The 26,620-nt window shown below is 39.2% G+C and overlaps 2 protein-coding genes across 4 annotated transcripts in view; both read left to right on the top strand.

Moving 5' to 3' along the window:
• Nucleotides 1-242, top strand: part of Tut4 (terminal uridylyl transferase 4) — a 148,431-nt gene extending 148,189 nt beyond the window's left edge. For all 3 annotated transcript variants that reach the window (XM_078026248.1, XM_078026247.1, XM_078026246.1), the window contains exon 31: nt 214-242. The gene's annotated coding sequence lies outside the window, so the exon portion shown is untranslated. The remainder of the gene's footprint in view (nt 1-213) is intronic.
• On the top strand, nt 212-25,627 carry Orc1 (origin recognition complex subunit 1). The gene is made up of 17 exons (XM_078026252.1): nt 212-311; nt 1,835-1,934; nt 2,545-2,669; nt 4,230-4,412; nt 5,558-5,872; nt 10,138-10,504; nt 11,501-11,605; nt 12,173-12,368; nt 14,335-14,432; nt 14,940-15,041; nt 15,641-15,812; nt 16,558-16,665; nt 16,902-17,051; nt 17,888-18,007; nt 23,111-23,280; nt 23,554-23,641; nt 25,352-25,627. Exons 2-17 carry the CDS (start codon nt 1,840-1,842, stop codon nt 25,544-25,546), a joined length of 2,589 nt encoding a protein of 862 aa, XP_077882378.1. The 5' UTR covers nt 212-311; nt 1,835-1,839; the 3' UTR covers nt 25,547-25,627.
• Nucleotides 25,628-26,620: the final 993 nt, after the last annotated feature.

The raw sequence follows: 26,620 nt of genomic DNA, 5'->3' as shown, positions 1-26,620 counted from the left end.
ATGAGATTATTGTGCATATAAAATAAGTTGTCATAGTCAGAGTGAAAAATTAGGCTATATATTTTACAGTTAGATTATTTGAGAATTGTAGAAGGTTTGATGAGAAGTACTGATTTTATAAGGAAGTACTAGATGCTATTTCCCCAGTTTTATTAAAATGAGAGCTTAGTGAGCACTGCAATTTACTTGGGTGTTTTCTTTGTATCTCAATAGCACATTTTATCTGACTTCATTGTGGAAAAGGTTAACATTTCCAAGTTAATTTCTGAAAGTTTTGTGTTACGTCGTCCATCAGAAGAAACATATTGAAGGTAAATTTGTTATGTATTTCCTTAAACATTTATTTAGATTCAAACACGTTTACTAATTTTGACCAAAAGATACTTTGATATTATGAATGAAAATTTACTTTTTACTTGGGCAAGTCTTCCAGTTGGTTTTGCTCTCTCTATTTTTCTTGCTCTTTATTCATTTTCACACTATGCCTCATTAAAATTACATTGAGAGGGTCAGGGTTGTGGCTCAGTGTTAGAGCGCTTGCCTAGCGTGCGAGGCACACTGGGTTTGATCCTCAGCACCACATAAAAAAATAAAGGCATTCTGTCCATCTACAACTACAAAAGAAAAATTAGATTGATACTCTTAATTTACTTAAAGTGATCTTTCATGTATCTTTTGTAAACAGTTTATTTGTTAATGACTCAATATTTCCTTTTTGGATTAGTTCCCTCAAAAGTTAAAAAACTTCCAAAAACACAAAATCTTAGATTGCAAATATTCCCCAATAGAATGTAGGATAAAATGCCATTGAGTTCTAGGAAACTAATTTTTGAAGGAGGATGTTGTTTTCAACTTAAACTGAAATTTTGTCTCGTAATCATTAATTCAGAATAATTCTGTTGGTCTGTTTTGTTTTTTTTTCTAACTCAGTTTTGTCAAATTTTAGCTCTATGAGGAAAACATGAAATTCAGAGGAAAGTTTTATTTTTTAAGTTGCTTAAAATAATGGATTGGCATCATTATTAGAACTATCAGATTGTAATGCCCAAATTCTTTGTAAAAATGATTATATTTGTATTTTCATCCATATTTCTGTTTTCATCACTAAAAGTACCTTTTCCCCGGCTGTATTTTAGCATAAGCATTTATTTTCAGCTATTCACAGTACTCATATCTGGGTCTATCAGCTGCAAAGAAACAGCCACTCCCAACTATCAGACCAGTACAGCTTAGTAACACTGATAACTTTTTTTAAAATGTAAATGAAATTATACACTTGATAAAATCCATTGCTGTCTCCCAAATATCACTTGCCTACCTTCTTCATCCCTTGGAACTGAGTTCAGTCTTTGTCAGTATTTACTAACTTCCATGTTCAGTTCAGGAATCTTCCATAGGAATCCTTCCCTTTTTGAATAGCCTTAAGAACCAACTTTTGTTGGTTCCCCTGGGCTCTTGACACTATTTAATAGTTTCCTTTACTACATTTATCTTTAATCCCTATCTGGATCATAACTTTGAAGACATTTCACATTGTTAGATGTTTCACACCTCTTGTGCCTTATTGCTAGTATTTCTGTACATGTTGACCCTCCTGTTTCCTTAGGTGAAAAGAAATTAGGCATATCGTAAGACATAAATGATGCCAAATTGCCTATATTTAATCTTCATGGAACTTTACTTTTTCCTCAAAGAAATTGTTACCTATCTCTAAAATGTGTGGGGTAAGGCAGGGGCAGGAAAACAAAGGTTGAATTCATGGAAGGGGGGCTGACTATGTCTTAGAATCCATCAGAATTTGCCATGGTAATTCAGAGTTGAGGCTTTTTCACAGGAACCATGGCACCCTACCAAACAAGACAGAAGATCAGACAAACTTACTCGTGGGTTGGCAGGCCACTGCTGGATCGCAAACTGCACCACCAAACTTACAAGTGAGTGATGAGGCCTTGTGGTTGGGCTGGAAATACAATTTCTGAAGTTAAACTATTAATAACTTAGATCCAGCCTATTCTAGTTTCCATGAATTGAAGACTGAGAGATGTAGATATGTGTTGATTGTAAGGAGGGTGTTTGTCTGATGGAAGAAGATGATAGAATAAATAGGGATGGGCCAAAGTTGTTTTAGTAAAATTTGATAAATAAAATAAGGTCATAGCTACTTAAGCTGAGTTCTGTCTAACTCTTTATGATAACAAGATGAAAGATGTTAATATGTCCTTTCCAGCTCGATAATTTTGGTATTATCATTGGGCAGCTCTCCATCCTTGGAAAGCCTTTATTTTTCTTTGTCAATACGTGAGGGAAGTTAGGGTTTGTGTTAAGACTTTTATATTTATCATTCATGCTAAAACAATTAGTTTGGCCCATTTTTGTCTAGGCTTAAATATAATTGAATGCATTGGTTTCCCTGTAGGAGAGTTGCTCAGCATAGAGAAATTATTTAGGGGAGTTTCTAGTTTGAGAACACTTTCTGGTTCCAGAAGATCTGAAGAGCTTTCCACCCTTAAAGATTTCCTAACATGTTTCTTTGTTACTTCCTAGAGAAATATGTATGAAAATAGGTTGTTCGACTCAGATGCACATTCAAGTTGGACAATTTGTGTTGATTGAAGGGCATGATGAAGAAAACCCCTATGTTGCTAAGTTGATTGAGTTGTTTGAAGATGGTGAGTTTGGGGCTGGAATGAACCTTGTTGCTGATAGAAATAATCTGGTGGTAAGAGCAAAAGAGGCTGGCGATTCCTTAGTTCACAGCAGTGCGCAGAGTACCTTATACGTGTTAGCACCAACCATTCCCTTTTCCATCTAGAAAACTTCTTTACTCACCATAGCAGTAGTAGTGGGTAAAATGGAATTGGAGGACTCAAGAATCTATCTTTTCCATTAATTCTAAGAGTGGTCATAAAGGCAGATTTGGAGGATGGAGAGAAAGAATGAGTTTGAGAAAGAGGGAAGGAAAAAAATAGGTGATTTGTACTGTGATATACTTGTATCCTTTAATTGATGAGGAAGTTAGTAATAAATTTAGCAAGTGCATCTTTATAAGGACCTTAAGGAGTAAGTTGGATTAGGAAGGTGTATCATTTGGTGTTTAGTCAGGAAAACAAAAGCACTTCAGTTATATACATTCCAGAGGAACTTGTGTAAAGGGTTGAAAAGGTCAGAGCTCATTAAGTGCTGAGCCTTGAGCCCTTTGCAGACCAGGAGCATGCAGGAATGTGGGATTGGCCAGGTTCCAAGGGAAGAATTAAGAAGAAAGAACAACTTAAAACTACACAAGGGCCAAGGTTGTGGCTCAGTGGTGCAGCACTCCCTAGTGTGTTGGAGGCACTGGTTTCAATCCTTAGCACCACATTAAAAAAATTAATAAAACATGTTACTTTAAAAATAAAGAAAGAAAAAGAAACTACACAAAACTACTTCTTCCTAGGGATTTAGAAGAGGAATAGCATGAGTTAGATAGTCCTGTGGCAATTTATTAAGAAAAGGAATGGATACAGCCAATAGATAAGGATGTTTTTATTTACACAGGGGAGATACTTGACAAGTTATGAAGAAAAACCAATGCAACTGAAATCCACTAGGGGGAGCACATCAACAGAAATGTGGGGTTTTGTGTGGAGGTTTTAGATTTCCTTTTGTGTGCTGCTCCATTGGATGGCTTTAGTTTCTCTGGAAAGAGTTTAGAAGAGAGGTTGGTGATGATGATACTATTGAATGTATGCCCTTACAGTGATATTAATGGTATATTATAATGATAAAGATTACAAGCCGGTGATTGCTAAGTCATCCCCATGGTCACTATTCTGATTCCTGCTAGGATTCTTTTTTTCTCCTTCCTGCTGTGAGGTGCTTTCTTTATAATTACCAATTTGTAGAACTGATCCACTAGTCAGTGCTTGTGTTTAGAGTAGATCCTTTCAAATCCCTTTTGTAATTCCTTGTCCAGTGATAACACCATTAGGAAATGAAGCAACCTGAGAAGAGCTTGAATGTGGGTGGAGTCAGCTTGAATGTAGTTGGTGGATCAAATGACCTTTGACAAATTATTTAAGGTCCCTGAAACTTGATTTCTTTGCCTGTAAAAGACATAGTACCTACATGCAGGGTTATTATGGGTATGGAATTCAATAGTTGAGAGCTTATCACAGGAACTGGCACATAGAAAGTACTTAATAAAATGTTCTCATTTTATTAATTCTCCCCTTCATACCTGATCATTCTAGATTCTGAACTTCATTCCAAAAAACGTGCTCGAGTACAGTGGTTTGTCCGATTCTGTGAAGTCCCTGCCCATAAACAGCACTTGTTGGGACGGAAGCCTGATGCGCGGGAGATATTCTGGTATGACTACCCTGCCTGTGACAGCAACATTAGTGCGGAGACCATCATTGGCCCTGTTCAGGTAGGTGGTGCTTTGATCCAAGGTCTGTCTTGAAGCTTACTTCCGTCTACCTTCTAAATTGCATGATCTCAGGAATTTACTAGCTCTAATTTGCCCCATGGGAATGAATTTTATCCTATCATTTTTTTTGTTGTTCTACCTATTTCATCTCATCAAATATTTATTTAGAGCACATGTCATATGTTAGGAACTTTGTAGAGGAAGTGACATTTGGGTTATGACCTGAGGGATGAACAGAAATTAGCAAATATGGAAAATTATATTTAGCTATGATTGTGGCAGGTGTAAGGCATTGTGAGGCTGAATCTGCTTTGATAAATAAGGACTTGAGTAAATCAGTTCAAAGGGTGCTAGTTGCTACAGGCAAATTTGTGTTATAGGATTTTATAATAAATCAGGAGCTATTGAGCTGCTCATTTGTAGGCCTAAGCAGGACACTAGTTTGGAGACTAAATATATGGCTTATTCCTGGACTACTTCAGTCCCCTAAAGTGGGATTAGATCAGGATGAGAAGTGTGGTTTTTATTATGGTTAGGTGGTTGGATTAATGGATGGGCTGGAAGACTGGGTCTGGCACGACTGTAGTAATCAATGTCCGAGTTAAATAAAGGAGAGAAGAGCAGGTATAGAAGTTGAAGCTGCAGGACGGGTAGATTTGGAAGGGTGGAGTGCAGGGCAGTGTTTAGGCAGGAGATGTTGGGTGGGAATGAGCAGAACTGTGAAAGCCAAGTTCCATTAGTGGTGCAAGGCCATGCAGAGGAACATTGTTGAGCAGGGGAACATATTTACAGAAACTCCTGTGGGAAAATTTGGCTGAGGAGGAAAGGAAAGTGATAGAGGATTTAGATATCACCTATGTGAAGTCTGGAATTATCTAGGAGTGAAGTGATGCATCCTCAAATTAGAGTGAGAACAGAAATGAAAAGGTAAAGCCAATGAAAGTAATTTATACATTTCATTGGTGTCTTTCAAACAATTAAATAAGTGCTCAGTTGTCTATTAATATGCTATGCAATATCTGCTTTTTTAGATTGGAAAGATAACATTACAGGTAGAGATGTTGGCTTAATGTTTTTTAATCATAGCTCTGATGCGGTCTTCCTTGGCTCATCTTTTCCTGTTCATGTATACTTCCTAAATTCAGGTAGTGGCTTTAGCTCCAGATGAAGTGATACCTGTGGGTCTGAAAAATGAGAAAATATTTTTTGTGAAACTATCCTGGAATGAAAAGAAGTTCAGACCATTGTCCCCAGAACTATTTGCAGAGTTGGAGAAACTACAAGAAGGCAGCCCTAAATGCCGGAAGCCTGTGGAAGCCATGACTAAGAACACAGAAAGCCCTGCTTCGACCACAGCAAAACAAGTGGCCAAAAGGATTGAATCAAGTCACTCTGCCTCTAAATCTCGCCCAACGCCTGTGCATCCTGTTGCCCCCACTGCAAGGAAGAGGCTGGATCTCTGTAGTAAGTGTGTTCTCAGGGCATACTGGGGCTGAAGGAACACTTATAAAATAAACATTAACTTCCAATCCTTCCCCCTTTCTCTAGCCCCTAGAAACCATTCTCTTTTATGGCTTTAAGAATTTGACTACTCTAGATAATCCCAAAAGTAGAACCACAGGACTTTTCCTTTTATGACTGGTTTATTTTACTTACCAGTATGTTCTCAAGGTCATCTATGTTGTAATATGTGTCAGAATTTCCTTGCCTTTTATGCCGAATGATATTCCATTATATGTATGTATCATGTTTTATCATTCCTCTGTCTATGGACACTTTGGCTATTGCAGTAACACTGCTATAAGCACAAATAGGACAAATATCTCTTAAGAGTCTACTTCCAATACTCCTGGGTATCCCAGAAGTGGGGTTGTTGGATCATATGATAATGCTTTCCTTTTTTAAGGAACTGTCATACAGTGGCTACATCATTTTATGTTCCCACATATAATGTGGGAGGGTTACAGTTTATCCATGTACTCACCTATGCTTATAATTTTCTGATTTTTTTTAATAGCAGCTAACCTAAAATATATGAAGTGCTATCTCATCATGGAGGATAGTTTTTCTTTTCTAAAAATTCAAATTATTTTTCATTGATATACTAACCGTATTACATTTATGGGGTAAAATGTGATGTTTTATGTGTACAACCATGTTATATCAACTAATACGTCTTTCATCTCACTTACCTAACATTTATTATTCTGATATGTTTGAAATTTGCTATTGGTTATTTTGAAATATACAATGAATTATTATTGCTATTTATTGCTATTCAGTAGATCTCAAAAGTCATTCCTGTGTCTCGCCGAAACTTTGTACTCTTTGCCAAAACCTACGCACTCACTTGCTCTCCACCTGCTTGGCTTTTGGTAACCATCATTCTGCTGTCTACCTCTATGAATTCAACTTCTTTTAGATTCATCATATAAATGAGATCATACAGTATATTTTTGTGTCTGGCTTATTTCATTTAGTGTAATGTCCTCCAAATTTATCCATATTGTCTTATTGTTATGGTTTTGAGTTCCATTTCCCTAATGATTTAGTGATTTTGAGCCCTGAAATCAGCTGTTTCTTCAAGAGCCCTATAGCAGAAAAGATCTGCTTCTAGGTCCTCAGTGGAACAGCTAGGGAACCATACACATGTTAATACTCTTCAATTCATACTGATACTTCTAATCTGAACTACAGGGACCTTCTCATCTTCCATGTTATATCTGTTCTTCAGAAAGAATCCTAGTTCCTGAAGTAATCTTAATACACACAAAATAGTAAAATAGTTCTATAAGTGCTATACCAATGTCTCCACCAAAGTAAACACAAACTTAAAAATTTATTTGTGGTTTTCTATGCCTTTGGAACATATCCCATGGAATGAGTAAAAACACTTTGATTAATTTTCTTTCTCCTGAAAAACAAATTGTTATTGGTAATATGCAGGTTGGTTCTTTATTTCTGTTTATATTTAATTTTAGGGCTTTTCCCATTCTGATTTAATCTGTTACTTCTTGGTTTATTTGTACATTAGCAGATTTTAAATACATAACACATGCATGTGTACATGAATATGAACGTGCATTCTTTTTAAAATTATTTTTATATATATTTTAGTTGTTGATGGACCTTTATTTTATTCATTTATTTATATGTGGGGCTGAGAATTAAACCTAGAACCTCACACATGCTAGGCAAGTGCTCGACCACTAAGCAACACCCCCAGCTTGAGCAAATTCTTTCTTACCCAATAGGATAGCACACCAGATATATTCTTTTATGACCTGCTTTTTGCCCTTATAGTGAACCTGAAAGTTACTTCATGGCTGTTCTGAGAGCTCAGACTATTTTGTTATATGCCATTAATTCTTTTGAATTTTGCCAGATTTCAGATATGTTTTTTTTGTGGTACTAGGGATTGAATCCAGGGATACTCAACCATTGAGCCACATCCCGAGCCCTTTTCATTTTTTATTTTGAGACAGGATCTTGTTAAATTGCCCAGGCTGAACTTGAGTTTCCAATCTTCCTGCCTTGACCGCTCGAGTCGCTGGGATTACAGGTGTGCACCACTGGATCCTACTAAGTTGTATTTTGGGACTCTTTATACAGCATATGTTTTAGGAGCTGAACATAAATACAACACATCTGAAAAATGGAAAAATCAAATAATGTGTAATATCATCTTCAGAAATTATTGTAGTATTTTTTGACTGTTGAATATATAGGATCTTGAAAGTTATGGCAAGGAATTTAGATACAGTTACACAATTAGAGGAAGAAAATATTTTGGATGAGACAGAAAGACAGGGAATGAGGTATGAGGGAGGCCAGGACTTTGAAACATATTTGTATTAATCTAGACATGAGTTACTCTCTTATTTACCAAAAAAAAAGAAAAGAAAAGAATAAAATGGATAATTTTAGTTTCATGTTCAAAGACTTAAGATCTGGCCCTAAATAACCCTTAAAGTCAGTTTGATTGAGGTATAGTTTAGAGACTATAAAATTTCCCTTTTTAGTGTATACAGATTGAGTATCCCTTACCTGAAGCTTGGGACCAGAAGTGTTTTGGATTTTGGAATATTGCACATGCATAATTAGACATTCACATATGTTGAAGCCTTCCATACGCCTAGACTGAAGATAGTTTTATATAGTACTTGTAGTGTGCCTGCAGTTTGCCTGTGACCCATTACATGAGGTCTGGTGTGGTACTTTCCACTTGTTGTGTCATGTCCACCTTTTAAAAGTTTCAGAATGTGTAGTATTGTAGATTTCAGATTTTTGGATTAGGGATGCTTGCCTTTGGCAGATTAAGCCTTTATGTAGATACATAGATTTATGTAACCACCTTTTTCAAGAGGTAGAACAGTTTCACACCAAAATATTCTTATGCCCCTTTACAGTCAGCCAGTCCTTGCCCCAGTCTCTGGTATCCACAGATGTGTTTGCTAATGTCTCTATAGTTTGCCTTTTCTAGAATATTATATGGTTGGAAGCGTAGTCTCTGGCCTTTGAGTCTGACTCCTTTCACCACAGTGATTCCCAGTGTAAGGACATCTGCATTGATTATAGTTTTCAGTAATTATGAATAAAGACTCCATAACAATTTACACACAGGCACTAGATCACTCTTCAAGCCTTGCCAGTTCCTGTCCCCCACACCATGGGCATGACTCAAGTGAGCTCTCTGTGCTCAGAGCTTTCCTGCCTTGCTGTAGTAACTCATGGCAGTTTCTCCATTGTTCTCTTCACACGTCCCCTCCTTCCTTTTTCACATCTGTTGGAATTTTACCTTTCTCTTAAGGTCTGTCTCAAAAGACAAGACATCTTTATTAGTACCTAGGTGATTTAGGACACTTATTTTGCTTCATGTTATAGATGCTTGTACCGTCATTTCCCAGTAAGAATAGAGTGTTCTGTGAATAAGGATCAGGGTTGAGTCTCATTCCGCTTTTTTCCTTCTGGTGGCTGGCACATACTTTGTAACGGTTTAGTTGTGTCTGAGTGAATGGCTGGGGTGGTTTATGCCTGTGGTCCTGGTGAAATTGGGGCAAATCCACATGGATCTGTGTGTTCACAGATCTCAGATAGTTGTCCCAGAAATCCTTTTTTTCTCTAATGGCAGATATAATCTGGGTTAAGAAAAATCTGGGCCTCGCTTTTACTCAGGGACATCACCACCAGTATAAATTTCTTCAAATGCTATGTTGTTGGAATAGAGGATATGAAGTATCACTCCTGGTTGAGAACCACTGTTCTGGTACAATCAGGGAAACTTGATTACTGAACATTTATCCTTAAAAGCTGGCTAAGAAGTTGACTTTTTAGGCCAGGCATGGTGGTGCACGCTGTAATCCTTGCAATTCAAGAGGCTGAAGCAGGAGGATCACAAGTTTAAGGCCAGCCTCAGCAATTAGTGAGATCGTACACAATGTAGTGAGACACTGTTTCAAAATAAAAAAGGGGTAGGGATGTAGCTCAATGGCTAAGTGCTCATGAATTCAATCCCCAGTACCAGGGGGTGAAAAAGATGTTGACTTTTTAGGGGTTAGAAGTCAGAAAATAATTAGAGCTACCTAACTAAGAGAAAGAAATCATGGAATAATTCAAAGTATAGACAACAAATCTTTGCATAATTTCACTGAATTCAGTTGTAATGAGATTGAGAATGTGAATATTGCTAAATCTAACATGCCCACATCTGTGATGTCTCTTGGGCTTAGGTCTCCCTAGGACACCTAACACTAGGATATCCCCGCTGACTTCACATGCTTCCTTGGATTCTTCAGGAAGAACTAAGCGAAAAGTGGACTTCTCTGAAACTACCTCACATACCAAGAGGTCTCGCTCACATAGAAGTGAGATGTCTTCTCTAGCTCGGAAAACCCCAGAGAAAACTGGAGAGGTTCAACTCTTTTGTGCCAAGGATGATAAGAAATCTTCACCTAAACTTTGCCTGATCCTGAGAACCCGAGTACCGGCTTTGAAAACCACCCAGATCAGTGAGGAGAAAAGACTTACTCCTGTCAAAGGGGGTCAGAGATCCTTGGTGTCTTCTGTGATTCTGAAACCAGAAAACATTAAAAAGAGGTGACCCAGAGACTTTACCCTGTTCCATGAGGAAATCAAAATCTTTTGTGTGATTTTATAAAATGAGTGGGTTATAGTCAGGTAACTTAGATCAGTGGGTTGTAGATCTATCACAGAATCACCAGGGAGCATAATAGATTCCTAAGCCTCTTCTCATACCTGGTGAATTGGGCTTCAAGCACAGGGCCCTGGGATTGTAGTTTGACATGTTCTTTGAATGATTCTTACATACCCTGTTTTCATTTGAGGATCATTGTGGTAGAAAGATGTTTCCAAACCTGCATTGCCTCATAGTTCAGGATTTTATTAGTTGCTGTTGGTTCTTTGCCAGTTTTTCACAATCATTTTTAAATCACTTTGTTGGTATTTTAAGGATTCTTTTTTTTCCTGGTGTTTGGGATCGAAGCTATGGCCTTATATGCATGTTAAGTAAACACTCTACCACTGAGCTACATCTCCAGCCCATGTTGGTGTTTTAAAATCGGAAACCATTCTCAAATATAACAGAAGATAATACATCTTGAACAAACTTTGAAAGTTGACACTAGATAATATTTGTAGATGAACTGTACAAATGAAAATGTGACCAGCTAGAAATTACATATTAGTGTTTCCTAAATAGAAACTCCCAACACCTAACTCACAATAAGTTGCACAATAAATAATTTATATTGAGTGTATATATAGCATTTCTGCTGACCTTGAACCTGGGTGCAGAGTAAATTCATGGATATATCAGAAACAAAAAGACGAAACTGGGATTACTGTGTTCTGGTCTATAGTTGGGAGGTGACAAGTTGGATCTAAATGATAAGATTTAGGCAAACTTTTATCCCCGAGTTTGAGTTCAGTTTCATTTATACATTTTTTAGCAAAATGTGATTAACTCTTTCCAAGATAGCTGAAAAAGAATAAGAGGCAGTTAGTTCATCTGACTATCTTCTAGTGCCTGCTTCCCAAAACTGTTTCCCATAACTTTGCTGTGATATCTTACAGGAAGGTAAAGGAACCAAAAGCTCAAAATCAAGCCAACACTACTTCCCATCGAGTCCGAAGACGGAGTTTTCTCTTGACTTTGAATCAAATTAGGAAGCATCTACGGTAAGACTGCCCTTGGGTAGTGAAAAAAGCATAAATGTTGAAGGACATCCATGACCTCATCCTTTAATGCCTTTTCTATTGTTTGTTATTTGTGGATTTGTTGATAGCATATCTGGAATTTTGGTAAGATCCACATAAATGTCTTATTATGAAAGGGACAAGAAACACTGCACTACCTCCCATTGTCCCATAACCAGCATTGCTGGCAACTCTGCTGATGGTGTGGAATGCAAAAGCATGAAGTTTGATTCTGATAGACCTTGATTTGAATTTGAGGTTTTGAATCAGTGAAATTTGGTTAGGTTATTTAACTTCTCTAAGCCTCAGTTTCTCCTCTATAAAGTAGGAATATTAATATACAAATCACAAAGTTGTTGAGGTCCTTAATGAGATAAATAACACCATTAGCAGAATGTCTCAGAAGCAAGTGCCTGAGAAGTGGAACAAATCCTTTGTTACGGGTGGCAGGAGAAGCTATAATGCCTCTTAATCCACACTGACTTTTATGGAGTTCTTATTTAGGCTTGAACACTGAATATGAGAAAATAATATGTCCCTACCTTTCAGGTTTTTAGAAAGTAATAAAAGTGACCAAGAAGAGGAAGAGTTCCTGCCAAAAACAGAGGATTCAGACTCAAGCAATGAGGAGGAAGAAGAATTCACTCCAGCCCTTCCAAGGAGAAATACCAGATGTGCATCCAGAAACCTGAGGCCTTCCTCGAAGCCATCCATACAGAACCCCTCCAAGACACCAAAGAAAGTGGTAAGGTCCTTCAGGGTTTATTTTCCAGTGAAGGGTCCGTTAGTTTAAAGGTTGCAAATGCTGAGATCGCATAGTAAAATCTGGATTCTGAGCACAGGTCTGTCATATCTAAAGCTATACCTTTTGAATTGTCCAAGGAAGAATGTACCCAAGTGAACCCAAGATCTGAAAATGAATCAAGTCTACAATGATTTTTGATTTCAAGTTCCTTTTAAGGTCCAGGATCAAATAACCAAGAGCCAAGCTTCCTGATGGAAGTACAAAAACTGACTCCTCAACTTTGTTTCCCCCAGCAAGTGCCAGCAGAGTGCTTTGCACATGATTAGTGCTCAGTGCAAATTGAATCCAGAGCTGATGAGCTATGTTGTTGGTTTTGTTGTCCAATGCGATATAGCAGAGAAACTGGGAGCACCACGTAGGTGTTGATAATGAACCGTATAATAGAAGAGAGAAATGGCTGTCTTTTCTGCTTTCTAAGGGACTTTAGCAGAACTTTTTAAAATGTTAAGGACCATTTTATGTTCAGATATGTTTGAGAACTGTTGGATAAAACAGTTTAATTTATAGAGCATCTTAATAGTTTGGAATACATTGAGAAATACAACATTTTGTAAAGCTGATAGTCATTTTTTCCATATTAAGATGGAACTTGGGTTGAAGTCAAAAGCCTTAAGGAAGGGAGTCCAATAGATTACATATGGTCTGGAGACTGTTTTACCTGGAGTTCCTCAAACATGCAACAGTTCCCTCTTGTTTTGGCATGATTGCATTTTCTGAGTCCCACCAAAAAGAAGGGATACAGACTATGGGGTACCTTCAGCATAATAAAAAAGAACACCAGAAGTCCTTCAGGCTTCTTGTTACCTTCTCAGCCAGGTTTTCTTATTCTTTGCTGTTTTCTCCATAACCAATAGTTTGTGTTGTTGGATTTTTGTTTGTTTGTTTGTTTTTTAAGTTGTAGATGGACAAATACCTTTATTTTGTTTGTTTATTTTTATGTGGTGCTGAGGATTGAACCCAGGGCCTTCACGTGCTAGGCAAGCGCTCTACCACTGAGCCACAACCTCAGCCCCCACCAATAGGATTTTAAACAGCCAGAGAGTCTAAGTGCTTTCTTTCTGAGGCAGAGGTGGAGAGATGGTTGTCAGTGGCACACACACAGTAAAAAGGAGGGAACAGAAGCAGGCTTGCTCCAGCCAGCCAGGAACAAGGAGAAAGGGAGATAGAATATGAGCCTGAGCAGTGATCCTCGGTTTGTAGTGGGAAAATCAGATGAGATTACTCCATAACTGTGTTGTTGATTGTGGAAGTCCTGAACTAAAGCTTAACCATATTTTTAAACAGGCTGAACAAAAGATCTTGAGTCTCAAACCCAATTTACAGCTCTTTTCTCTTCTTTCTTTGGACATAGTAGTTGAGATTTTTTTTAAATTTCTTGTCTTTCAAGAAAATTGTTTTTAAATAGTGGGGGTTTTTTTCTTTCCTTATATCTACTTTTTTTTTTTTTTTCCTTTGGTAGTAGGGATTGAACTCAGGGGTGCTCTACCACTGAGATACATCCCCAGCCCTTTTATATTTTGAGAGAGCTTCTTGCTAAGTTGTCTTGGCTGTCCTTCAACTTGGGATTCTCCTGCTTTAGCCTGCCAGTTAGCTGGAGTTGTAGGCATGTGCTACCACATCCAGCTTAATCTGTACTTTTTCATTCTTTCCCCTTGATTAACACTGTTTCCAGATTCTGATACTGTGTGTGTACTTTTCTAATATACTGTGTAAATTAGAAAAACAGACCAAGTTTGGACAAAGTGGGTGTGTAATGTGAGGTAGAGAGGGCAAGTCATGATACTTTATGCAGCCAGGAAGACAGAGGATGTCACCACTTCTCCTCTTTTACCTGATCAGTGTGATGTGTCCTGGATGGCGTTTTGCCCTTGTTTTTCCTTCTAAATCATGTTCTTTTTGAATATAGGCCAAGACTAGAGCACTGCGTCTTGCCACTCCCCAGATCCGGAGTCGAAACCTGGCGGCCCCAGAGCCATCCAACATGCTGGAGGAGGCTCGACTGAGGTGGTGCTATTTTGGAGCAGGAGGGTGGGGCCTCTGCTTCACATAAATTAGGGGAGTGTGCAGTCATTGGTATACATAATAATGGTAGAGAATAAAGTGAGTGTGTTTAGAAAGAAGCCTGTCAAGTAGCATCTGGATGAGCTAACATGGACACAGGGTCTTGGGGGAGTCATCTTCCAGTCAACTGCCGCCATCTTCTCAGGGATAGGAGCTGATTAGTCAAGATGTACCTCTTAATATCCTTTAGAACCACATGGGGACTTTTTCAAAATGCAAAAGCCTGGACTCTGTCAGAAGTTAAGTAATCAGAAACTCTTGTAAGATGAGATCCACTGGAGTGATTGGTTGAAAAAGGAAGTCTATGGAGAAATTTGAGAGTGAAGGCATCCCTTTGAGTTTGTGATTCCATTTTCCCACAGAATGCTAGACAGGTGATTTTCATTTATTATTGAGTAGGTGGTGAAATGCTTCCAAAATCCTTTTTCTTCCATTTACTACCAATTGTAGGTTACATGTTTCTGCTGTCCCTGAATCTCTTCCCTGTCGGGAACAGGAATTCCAAGGAATCTACAATTTTGTGGAAAGCAAACTCCTTGACCGTACTGGAGGGTAAGTTGTGTGCTGAGGCAGGCAGTATCTGGGAAAGAGAGCCTGCTTACCCAGGGTCAGGAGGATAAGGGGAACCATTGCTGAAACCCCTAGCTTCTGAAGCAGCTTTTATTTTGTTCTATAAGAGTAGGATTTCTGGGGCTGGCGTTATAGCCCAGCAGCAGAGCACTTGCCTTGCACATGGGAGGCACTGGGTTCGATCCTCAGCACGACGTAAAGCAAATAAATAAAGTTAAAATATTCTTGTGTCCATATTTAAAAAAAAAAAATCTTAAAAAAAAATAGGACTTCTGGGCTGGGGATATAGCTCAGTTGGTAGAGTACTTGCCTCGTATGCATAAGGCTCTGGGTTCAATCCCTAGCCCCACACTAAAAAAGGTAGGATTTCTGCCTTTCAGAAAAAATGAAACTAGTCATCTGTAGGTGGGTGGTTTGCATACAGCATTATTTATAGAATGAATGATTTAATGGTCTATTCCAACCAGCTTTCATGTATGGTCCTAAGTATCCCCACATCCAGGGAATCTTCGGGGTCTCAGTGCTTCCTAGCGTGAGGTAGCCAGCAAAGACAGCCTATCGGTGTTCCTTTTTTGCCCTAGGTGCATGTATATCTCTGGGGTCCCTGGAACAGGAAAGACTGCCACTGTGCATGAGGTGATACGCTGCCTACAGCAGGCAGCCCAAACAGACGATGTTCCTCGCTTTCAATACATTGAGGTCAATGGCATGAAACTGACAGAGCCCCACCAAGTCTATGTGCAAATCTTGCAGGTAAGCAAAGCTGTCTGGCCTTTTTGGAAAATAATGTTTCCTACTGGCACATGTTAAAAGAAAGGTTTGCTTAATTTTGTGTATTTCATGTTTATGATGTACAGGCCTCATTCTTCATGTAGTGGTAGCAACGGTAGCTTCCTTAAGATTAGGAGCTGGATAAAGAATAAACCTGAAGAAAGTCTTTAGCTCTGAGGAAGTAGATGACAAGCCATGGAATAGGGATGAGAGGCAGTCCACCATTCAGGCCTCACTCTTTTGTTCATTAGCTATGACTTTGGAGCAGGTAATGTCCACATATAGAATGGTGCACAATGGGCTTCTGAGATCAGTGTGTGACTCATTTGCTTTTTTTTTTTTTTTTTTTAGCACCAGGGATTGTACCCAGGAGACTTATATACTGAGCCACATCCCCGGGCCTTTTTACATTTTTTATTTTGAAACAAGGCCTCACTAAGTTGCTAAGGCTGGCTTTAATCCTGCAAATTGCCTGCCTCAGCCTCCCAAGCCACTGGGATTACAGGCATTTGGCACTGAGACTGGCACTTGTTTGCATATTAAACACACAGTTTTTATCTTCTTAGATGCCTTTTCCTAGTGCCTTTTCCTATTCTTTCAGTTTACGGTTAAGGCTAAAATGGAAGGCAGAGAATATTACACTGAAGTCCTTGGACTAAATAGCTTCCTGTTTTATTCCAGGGGAATAAAATTCTTACCATTGACCACATGTTTTTCCTCAATGCAGAAGCTGACAGGCCAGAAGGCAACAGCAAACCATGCTGCAGAACTGCTAGCCAAGCGATTCTGCACTGGCAGGTCCCCTCAGGAAACTACTGTTCTGCTTGTGGATGAGGTAAGGTGCCCTTGCGAGGACTGGAGAAGAATTGGGCAGTATTTAACTATGATGTCCCAGAAGCAAGTGCTGGCTGGGAGAAAGTGCTAGATCCCTTTTGCATTCATCTAGGCCTGTTCATTGACTTCTTTGCTGTTTTGCTGGTGTGACCTGGGCAACTAAAGAGTGTCATAGATCTTCACTCTAGGATCCTGACTCTCTAATGAACCCCATGTCTGTGTCCTTTTCCCTGGCAGCTTGACCTTCTGTGGACTCACAAACAAGACATAATGTACAATCTCTTTGACTGGCCCACTCATAAGGAGGCCCAACTGGTAGTCCTGGCCATTGCCAACACCATGGATCTGCCAGAGCGGATCATGATGAACCGGGTGTCAAGCCGACTGGTAGGTCCAAGGTAGTTCTCAGAATGTTCTTACAAAAAGTAAAGAAATATAGTTTTTGCTAGTCTTATAATTTCTATGTCCAAATGAAAGGCCATTGCATGATTTTCTACAAATATCATTTCTTGACATTCTGCTGACCTGTGCAGTTTTTCATTTGTTTTTGCAGGATCTAGGATTGAACACAGGGGCACTTTACCACTGAGCTATATCCCTACCCATTTTTATTTTATTTTGAGGCAGGGTCTAAATTTCCCAAGCTGCCTCAAACTTGGGATCCTCCTGCCTCAGGGTTTACAGGCCTTTGCAACCACATCACACTTGACTTGTTTACTTTTAAACTGCATATAGTCCTAGATGTTTATTTTTAACAATAACTAAGCACTTACCACCTGATACCTGTTAGGTACTTGAAGTAGAAGAATGAGCCACTGTAGACTCACACTCTCCCTGGGCTTTGCAGGTCAGCATGAAGCACAATGTCACATTATAAGAGCATGATAAGGGATGCCCCAGACTGTGCAGTGCATAGCATAGTTTCTGTGATCCTCCTGGCCACATGGAGTGAACCACCTCTGCATCTGTCTATTTCCAAATGATTCTGTAACAATAAATGGATCTTAAACAAAATTAAAAAGTAGTTTGAGAACTACTGCACTATAAGATACCATTGGCCATTATCAGTAATAACAGTAGCAGGAAGCAGTAGTAGTCCTGGGAGGAAATGTGTAAATTGTTGTGTGGGCTTGGGAATTAGGTTTGGAGTTCTGAGTGATTTTCCACCTGCACAATCAATGGGCAGTCAATGAGTTTGCTCCCCTGTCTTCTTTGCTCCCCAGGGCCTTACCAGGTTGTCCTTCCAGCCTTATACTCACAGCCAGCTGCAGCAGATCTTAGTGTCCCGACTGAAGCATTTAAAGGCCTTTGAGGATGATGCCATCCAGCTGGTAGCCAGGAAGGTAAGTTACTTTGGGGAACTCCTAGGTGTACCCACAAACCAGTCAGCAAGTCTTGCTGATCACCTGCCATGGGCAAGGCTCTGTGCTGGGTGTTCCAGGGATGAAGAAAACTTTAGGAAGTCCTATAAAATAAATACCAAGAAAGAAACAAAGTTCTTAAGGATTCCTGTTGTGTGAGTACTTAAAAGGCCATGAGTATTGTGGGATTATATACAAACTAACATTAATTGATTCAGGAAGCAAGCAGTTTTTCATAACTAAAAGGATGGTATAGTCAGGTAGGTGAATCTGACTTGGATTCTGACTCTAACAGTTTATGGGGGAAGTTGTAGGAAACTTACTAAGAGCTTCCATTTTCATCTCTGAAAAATGGGAATAATAATAGTTAGATCACAAGGTCATTGGAAGAATAAGATGAGATCCTGACTGACTTGCAGCAAAGCACACACTCTAGGAGATGTGAGTTGTTGGATATCTTTGTCCTCCAAGCTCTCGAGGAGAATACCAACTTAGATTCAACCACAGACTGTTCTCAGGCTGCTGATAACAAAGTGGGCCAAATATCTGCTTTAAGCTCAAAGAAAAAGACCATACATCTATAAATATTTCAGGACTTAAAAGAATCATAGAGTTATTTCTAGTTTTATTTTGCCCAAAATTACCCTGAGTGGCTACAGCAGCAGCATATGCCAGTGTCTCCTACTTGGAACTAGGTTCTGAATCAGGTGCTTGGTTTAGGTGAGTATGCATGATGTCTGACTCCAAGCTGTGCATTTTGGAAAAGAGTTCCTCAGAGTTTACCCTTGACCCCTCTATGGGTAGAATTATTCATTTCTGCTCTTGTGCATATTCTCAGACTTCTTTTTTTTCTCTGAATGATCCTTCCCCCCTTTTAATCATCTTTATTTGAGATTATTTTCTCCCTTTTTCCTCCAAGATGCTTTTTTTTTTTTAAAGAGAGAGTGAGAGAGAGATTGTTTTTTTTTTTTTAATATTTATTTTATAGTTTTCAGCGGACACAACATCCTTGTTTGTATGTGGTGCTGAGGATCGAACCGGGCCGCACACATGCCAGGCGAGCACACTACCGCTTGAGCCACATCCCCAGCCCCCGTCCAAGATGCTTTTTGGTGGTTGGTTTTGGTATCTGTCTTGCATTGTTGGTGACTTTCCTCAGATGTCTTATTTGTTCATTCAAGTATAGCTGATTAGAGTTAGATACATGCCTGTAGTTCTGACATCTCAGGAAGCTGTGGCAGGAGGATCACTTGAGTTAATAGCTGGCCTGCCAATAAACTGAGATCCTGTCCCTGCCTCTTCTCCTCCCTCCAGGAAAAAACAAAAAACAAAAAAAACCAGAAAAGCTGGTAGGGAGCTTTGACCACATAAGTAGGTCTTGTTTGCTGAATCAAAATCTGGGGACAGTTACAAAATCATTCTTTCCTACTAGGGTAGTCTGGTTTCCTAGACTAGCTTCTCATGTCTTGCCAAGAGGGCAGCGTTTTGGAAGTGAGGGGTATGGAATGGTGCCATAGAGGGGAAACGTCTTAGATTTCAGCATGCATGCAATAATCTGTTTTGGGTAAGGGACACTGCTCTCCTGCAATAAGACCAAGACAGGCCCTAAGATTTTACCTTATCCTTGCAAAGACCCCAAATTTTCTCATACTGCTCCCTCTGTGACACCATTAATGTGCACCCAACAATATGAAATGAGAGAGGGACCTTGGGTCAGCATACTTTTTCTGGTTGTAAACATGTAGGCTTTGTAGAACATAACTATGTATTGAGTCTACCCAACTTTGCTTTTGCAAGTGGTTGGGGAACATGGTTTGTTGACTCCTCATCAAGGCCATTTTAAGGTTACTTTCCTAACTTTCTGAACTTTTCTTAATTTTCAGCCAGTCTTCTTGTTTTCTAGCCAAACATTCCTCTTTACCTCCGGTTCTAGTACTACTAACTCCTGAGCATTATGAAGATTTTGTTGTTATTTTTGTTTTGTTTTGTAGTGCCGGAGTACTGGGGATTGAACCCTGAAATGTTCTACCACTGAACTAACCCCCTAGCCCTCTGCACCCCCTTCCCTTACCCTACCACTTGCTAAATTGCCAAGGCTAGCCTTGAACTTGAAATCCTCCTGCCTCAGTCTGGAGTCCCTGAGATTACCGGATTATGGGTATATGCAACCATACTTAGGTTTTCTTTAGCATTTTGAATAAATATTCATTTGTTTGTTTGTTTGTTTATTTATTTATTTATTTGTACCAGGGATTAAACCCAGGTTTAACCACTGTGCTTAACCAGTGAGCAATATCCCCAGCCCTTCTTATTTTGAGACATGGTCTTGCTAAATTGCTGAGGCTGGCGTTGAATTTGTAATCCTCCTGCCTTAGCTTCCCAAGCCACTGGGACTACTGACATGCAACACTGTGCCTGATGAATCCTAGTGGTTTTTTAGTAGGATTTTTCTAGATATACAATCATATGAGGAACAAAAAAGATAATTTTATAATTTTTTTCTAATATTTCTATTATTTCCTTCTTTATTACAGTTCCTAAAGCCTCCAAAACAATATACAGCTACATTGTATAATATTATTTTTGAGACAGAGTCTCGCTAAGTTGCTGAGGCTGGCTTTGAATGTGAGATCCTTGACTCCCGAGCCACTGGGATTACAGGGGTGTACCACTGGGCCCAGCCATTTTGAAGATTTTTAATATAACTTCTAAATTGTGTTGCACATCTGTTTGCTCTTGGATTCCCCAGTCTAAGTCACCACCACTTTTCCATCTCTGTCATTGTTATAATATTATATTGTTTTTTACTCCTCTAATGCTCCTTACTTTCCTTTTGTGAAGATTGACTACTTTTTAATTTATGTACAAGGAAGCATACTTATTTCTTTGTAGGTCTGATTCTGATTTCTGCTGGTTCTGTTGCATGTATAGACTTGTTTACTTTTTTTAATGCCTTGACCTGTATTTTACTTTTGCTACTATCCTGTTGTTCCTTTTTCTGAAAATTAATGGAGACATGAATTGAAGTAGAGTTCATTTAAAATTTGTTTTTACTTCTAGCCATCACCTAGGGGTACTACCAGTTGTTACCATTTTTTAATGATTTTTCACTGAGGATTTTAGGAGGTGCCACATAAATTTTGGCTCCAAAATCATGTGAAGGCTTGTGGTTAGAAAAACAGGGAGTTTACTTTACTCCACACTCATTAACACCCCATGTCAAAACAGGCAATTTCTCCTGCCATTCCTTCTGTGTGATGAGTCTCATTCATGCTTACACTGAGGCTGTAGTGGAGGTCAAGCTCCAGGTTCATGGAGGGTCTCCCATTAGAGTCTATGATGGTAGGCCCTAGCTTTGTCTTTGTCTTCCCCACACCAGTGATGGTAAAAAAGAACCTTAAAAGATCACCAATGTTCATAGATATCCTCAGGATGAAAGCTGCTTTGGATGTTTTCTTGCCGCCCAATGTTCCCCTCTGTCTTTGTTTTTAGGTCTCTTAGCATCTCTTGTCCATTCTGTTCACCACCATTGGGCTGTTTCAATAGGTGGCAGGGATGATGACGGGAGGAAAGAAAAGTGATAAGGAGGACAAATCTAGGGGACATTCTTACTAATTGACTTGGAGATTAGAGGAAGAAAAGAATATAAGTTGTCCTGATTCCTAGAAAAGTGATTTTTGTTTTCAATGTCTTAAATTTGAGTTCTGAAAACAGATATTATACAAAACATTAAAAACTACCTATAACCCTACTTTCCAGAAATGATTACTTTTAATGTCTTAGTGTGTTGGGTATAGGTATAGGCCTATGTAGTTTGCTTTTTAAACTTAGCATATCATGAGTTTTGGAAAATGGTAATCATTTCAGAGATATTGCCCAGCAGTCTGATTGTAGTCAGATGAATGGTGAAGATTGCTGAGATACTGGGAATAGAAACTAACAGGCCCTTGCAGACTGTGGTGATTCTGAAACTTCCTCGGAGACATGACTTTTTAAATCATTGTGGGAGAGAGTAGGTGGTTCCTGAGAAGGGGGATCAGAGCCATTCAACCTCGCTGCTTGAGTAAGGAAGGAGCAACAGCAGAGCTGTGGACAGGGTTGGTCTGATTGATTCATTTCACCACAGAGTCCTCTGGGTCCTCCCGCTTTGTGGGGTTTTTCCCTTCCCCTGCCCTTGATTCTGGTTCTCTTAGCCATTGATTGGGCCATCCCCCAAATAACCACATGCTGCAGAGGAGCTAGCTTCTGGTTTTATCTCCAGATAGACTTCCCCTCAGCCTCTGGCCTTGGCTGGCTGCTTCTGGGGGCACTCTTCTTTCTTCTTCTTTCTTCTTCTTTCTTCCTCTTTCTTCTTCTTTCTTCCTCCTCCTCCTTCTTCTTCTTCTTCTTCTTCTTCTTCTTCTTCCTCCTCCTCTTCCTCTTCCTCCTCCTCCTCCTCCTCCTTCCTCCTCCTCCTCCTCCTCCTCCTTCCTCCTCCTCCTCCTCCTTTCTCCTCCTCCTCCTCCCTCCTCCCTCCTCTTCCTCCTCCCTCCTCCTCCTCCCTCCTCCTCCTCCTTCCTCCCCCTCCTCCTCCCTCCTTCTCCTCCCTCCTCCTCCTCCTCCTCCCCCCTCTCCCCTCCTCCCTCCTCTCTTCTTCTTCTTCTTCTTCTTCAACTAAATTCCCTGAATAATAAATAAGGCTGAGAATTTTTACCTTTTCCATTGTGGAGTTATCCATAAAACCAAGACAAAGGTTTGGACTTAGAACTAGAGTCCCAGGTATGATATTAATAATTTAGTCCTATACATCCACAAGGTTTCCAGGCAGGACTAAGTCCTAAACTGTGTAGAAGTCCATTCTCAGAATTGCTTTTCCTGTTCAGCTGAACAAGAATCTGCTGGTGGGGCTGGGGATGTGGCTCAAGCGGTAGCACGCTCGCCTGGCATGCATATGGCTCGTGTTCGATCCTCATCACCACATGCAAACAAAGATGTTATGTCCGCCAAAAAACTAAAAAAAAAAAATAAATATTTTTTAAAAGAATCTGCTGGTTATTCTCCTGAGCTGAGATGGGGGGACCTCAGAATGAAATGTTCCTGTTGTAGGTAGCAGCCCTCTCTGGAGATGCACGACGTTGCCTAGACATTTGCAGGCGAGCCACAGAAATCTGCGAGTTCTCCCATGAGAAGCCTGACTCCCCTGGCCTGGTCACTGTGGCCCACTTGATGGAAGCTGTGGATGAGATGTTTTCCTCATCGTATATCACTGCCATCAAGTAAGATGTTTGCTCCCTGAATCTTCTTGAAAGACCAATGGCAGTCTACAGCCTGGGAAGGCTTTGTAAACTGGCTTTCCTTTCTGAACTTAAAGGAAACTCATTCGACTTAATCAGTTTGAGACTTATCAAGGGAGGAACCTTATTGAACTACATAAAAAATAGTTTCCCAGTGTTTCTCCTTCTCTCTAAAGACAGAGAAGCTTTGTTTAGCTTTCCTTGGGGTTGGTGGTGCAACCTTATGAAAACTCACATCTCCTCATTTCCTTTAAGAAATTCCTCCATCCTGGAACAGGGCTTCCTGAGAGCCATCCTTGCAGAGTTCCATCGGTCAGGACTGGAAGAAGCAACATTTCAACAGGTGGTTGATCTTCTTTTCTCAAATCCTTCTAGATTTTAATCTGGGGCTTAAAAAATAGATGAAAATTATAATCAATGTATAATATTTTGTCTTTATTTTGAGCCACCCTGGCTTTGCTTAAGAATACCAGATTAAGACCTATTTTTATGTGATTTTAAATAGTTTGTTCTTTTTAATTTAACATAATAATTGTACCTTTTTTTGGTACTCATTGAACCTGGGTGCTTAACCACTGAGCCACATCCCCAGTCCTTTAGAGACAGGGTCTTGCTGACTTGCTTAGGGCTTTGCTAAATTGCTGAGGCTGGCTTTAACTCACCATCCTCCTGATGTTTGGAGCCTTTGAATATCTTCTACTCTAGTTCTTCATGAAAATGTGGAGTAGGTCATTATAAACTGTAGTCACCCTGCCATGCTGTAGAATCCAGAACTCATGGGATGTTGTGTTGTGTTGCAGAAGAAGATGCCTTTAGCAATTGATTTCTGCATATTAACTTGAAGGCCTACTGTGTGCCAAACTTTATTCAAGAAGTAAGATGAACAAGCCAAAATTACTACTCTTCAGACAGCTTATGTTAGAATGGAGACAAGGCTTTCAGATTGAGGCCATGTTTGAAAACAGTCATATCAAATTGGTCTATGAAGAGCATAGTTTCAATTAGATCATCTAAAAGGAATCATTAGGACTCTTGCCTCAAAACTGGTGTTTGTAGGTATTTGTTAAAGATATTCATGACAGTGTGTATATCTGTGTGAGTATATATTAGAGGGAACAGGAAAACATTTTCCTTTTAGCTTCTTTAATAGGTCAGTTATAAATTCTTTTGGGGCTAGGTGCAGTGGCACATGACTGTAATCCTGGCAACTTGGGAGGCTGAGACAGAGGTTTGCATGTTTGAAGTATACCTCAACTTAATGAGATCCTATTTCAAAATAAAAAGAATTAGGAATATAGCTCAGTGATAAAGAGAAAGTTCTTTTATGAAGAGTGACTTTCATTTTAGTTTGTTAACCATTTCCTGAACATCTCTCTGCAGTATGCCATTAACTGTAGTATGCGTTGGGAACCCCAAGCTGAATTGGTTAACATCCTTGCTCTTATTACACTCCCAGTCTTGGTAGAAGGGAATATTTATATTCTAAATATAAATATTTAGAATTGAGTGACCATAAATGCTACTGACTTGATTGACCCCGTGAGGAGCATTAAGGTAGCAATCTGTTTGCAGCTTCCTCCTCCCTCCCTTTATTCCTTTATTCAGTTTTCTCTTTGAGCCTTTGTGCTTTGCAGGAGTCATGCCTTGGCATCTGCTCATTGTATCTGATAAAGTACCCATGTAGCAATACATGACTTAAATGTTGTCAGTTCAATTGTGAAATTCAGACCACGTCTACCAGGACTATTTCTGTTATAATGACAGTTAATAGTCATTGTATACCTATTAACTCATAAGGAATGTCCATTATGTTTTATAAGTAAAACTGAAGCTCAAAAAAGTGAACTTGCCCAGTATTGCATGTTTAGGCAAATGATAGCCAAGAATCAGGCATGCTGCTTTCTGATTCACAGGCTGGCATTCCATTTTCCATTAATGCTTCTAGATTATTTGTTATCCTGGGCAGCAGGTGTCTATAATTTTCCCAAGGAAGCAATGGTCAGATACTGACCCAGGACTTCCCTTCCTCTTAACCTGTCCTTTTTGTATCTAGATATATACTCAACATGTGGCCCTGTGCAGGATGGAGGGACTGCCATACCCAACCATGTCAGAGACCATGGCTGTGTGTTCCCGTCTGGGCTCTTGTCGCCTCCTCTTGGTGGAGCCCAGCAGGAACGACCTGCTCCTTCGTGTGCGGCTCAACGTCAGCCAGGATGATGTGCTTTATGCGCTGAAAGAGGAGTGAAAACTTTCTAAAGGACAACTGTTTTTTAAAGATCCCCATTTCCTTTTTCTAAACTTATTGAAGTAAAATATACAAAATGACTATCATGTGTTTTTGAATTTTCTGTTAAATGATTTGCTTTTTTCCAAAATGTTTGAGAACTTTATAGTCATACAAACATTCAAAGTATAAAACCAAACTGTCCTTCTACCATAGGCCCAAGGCCACTGGTTTTTATTATTTTAAATAAAATTGACGCTCAAAAAGGTGAAGTGATCTCTAGAAATATATTTTTAAAAAACACATAACATTAAAAAATTTACAACAGAAACAAATCTTCATGTAAAAAAGACTTATTTGGCACATTAATTTTAAGTTACTAGGAAGAAATCAAATAAAGAGATGCAATTGTTGTCTAGATGCAAGTCTTGGCACAGTTTCTTAAATTATTTTGGAAGTTGATTCTAATATTTTTTTCCCCCTTTCAATGCTTTATTCACTCAAATTACTCAATGCAATTTCACTCTATAGGTTCTTTTTTTTTTATTGGTTGTTCACAACATTACAAAGCTCTAATATTTATATGGAAACTAAAAATAAGACAAACTGATATTTAAATCTTTATGTGAGAAAAACAACCTCACCCAGAAATGTTTGGCCTGAATCTGAGATGAGAAAACTATCAGACAAATCTAAATTAAGGGAGAAATGTTCTACAAAGCAATTGTTGCACTCATTTTAAATGTCACAAAGAAAAAACAAAACCCCCAAATATCCAAGACCAAAGGAGAATAGAGATATGAGAACTAAATGCAGTGAGTGAACCTTAATTGGGCCCTAGATTTAAGAAATACAATTATAATCCAGGTATGGGACATAGGCCTGTAATTTCTGTTCAAGGTCAGCCTAGGCAAAAAATAGAAAGGGATGGGGCTATAACACAGCAGCAAAGTATCCTTCGGTTCAATCCCTCCTGGGGAGAAAGCATATTCTCATGTATATATAGCCTATTATAATTGGCTGACAATCAGTATCAAAATATTATTTTAAACCATTTCACATCAAAAACCTGTACATACAGCCTCCACACGGGGG

The sequence above is a fragment of the Ictidomys tridecemlineatus genome, chromosome 11 (genome assembly GCF_052094955.1).
Source record: "Ictidomys tridecemlineatus isolate mIctTri1 chromosome 11, mIctTri1.hap1, whole genome shotgun sequence".
NCBI lineage: Eukaryota > Metazoa > Chordata > Mammalia > Rodentia > Sciuridae > Ictidomys > Ictidomys tridecemlineatus.
The sequence above is the reverse complement of the archived record's forward strand: the minus strand, read 5'-3'. Positions and strand labels throughout refer to the sequence as shown.

Bases quoted from the DNA above. Each gene is read 5' to 3' on its own strand.
- Orc1 (XM_078026252.1), top strand. From the start codon at position 1,840: ATGGCACCCTACCAAACAAGACAGAAGATCAGACAAACTTACTCGTGG. The intron at 15,813-16,557 runs GTAAGCAAAGCT...TCCTCAATGCAG, and splicing joins TCTATGTGCAAATCTTGCAG to AAGCTGACAGGCCAGAAGGC. The intron at 23,642-25,351 runs GTGGTTGATCTT...TTTTGTATCTAG, and splicing joins AAGAAGCAACATTTCAACAG to ATATATACTCAACATGTGGC.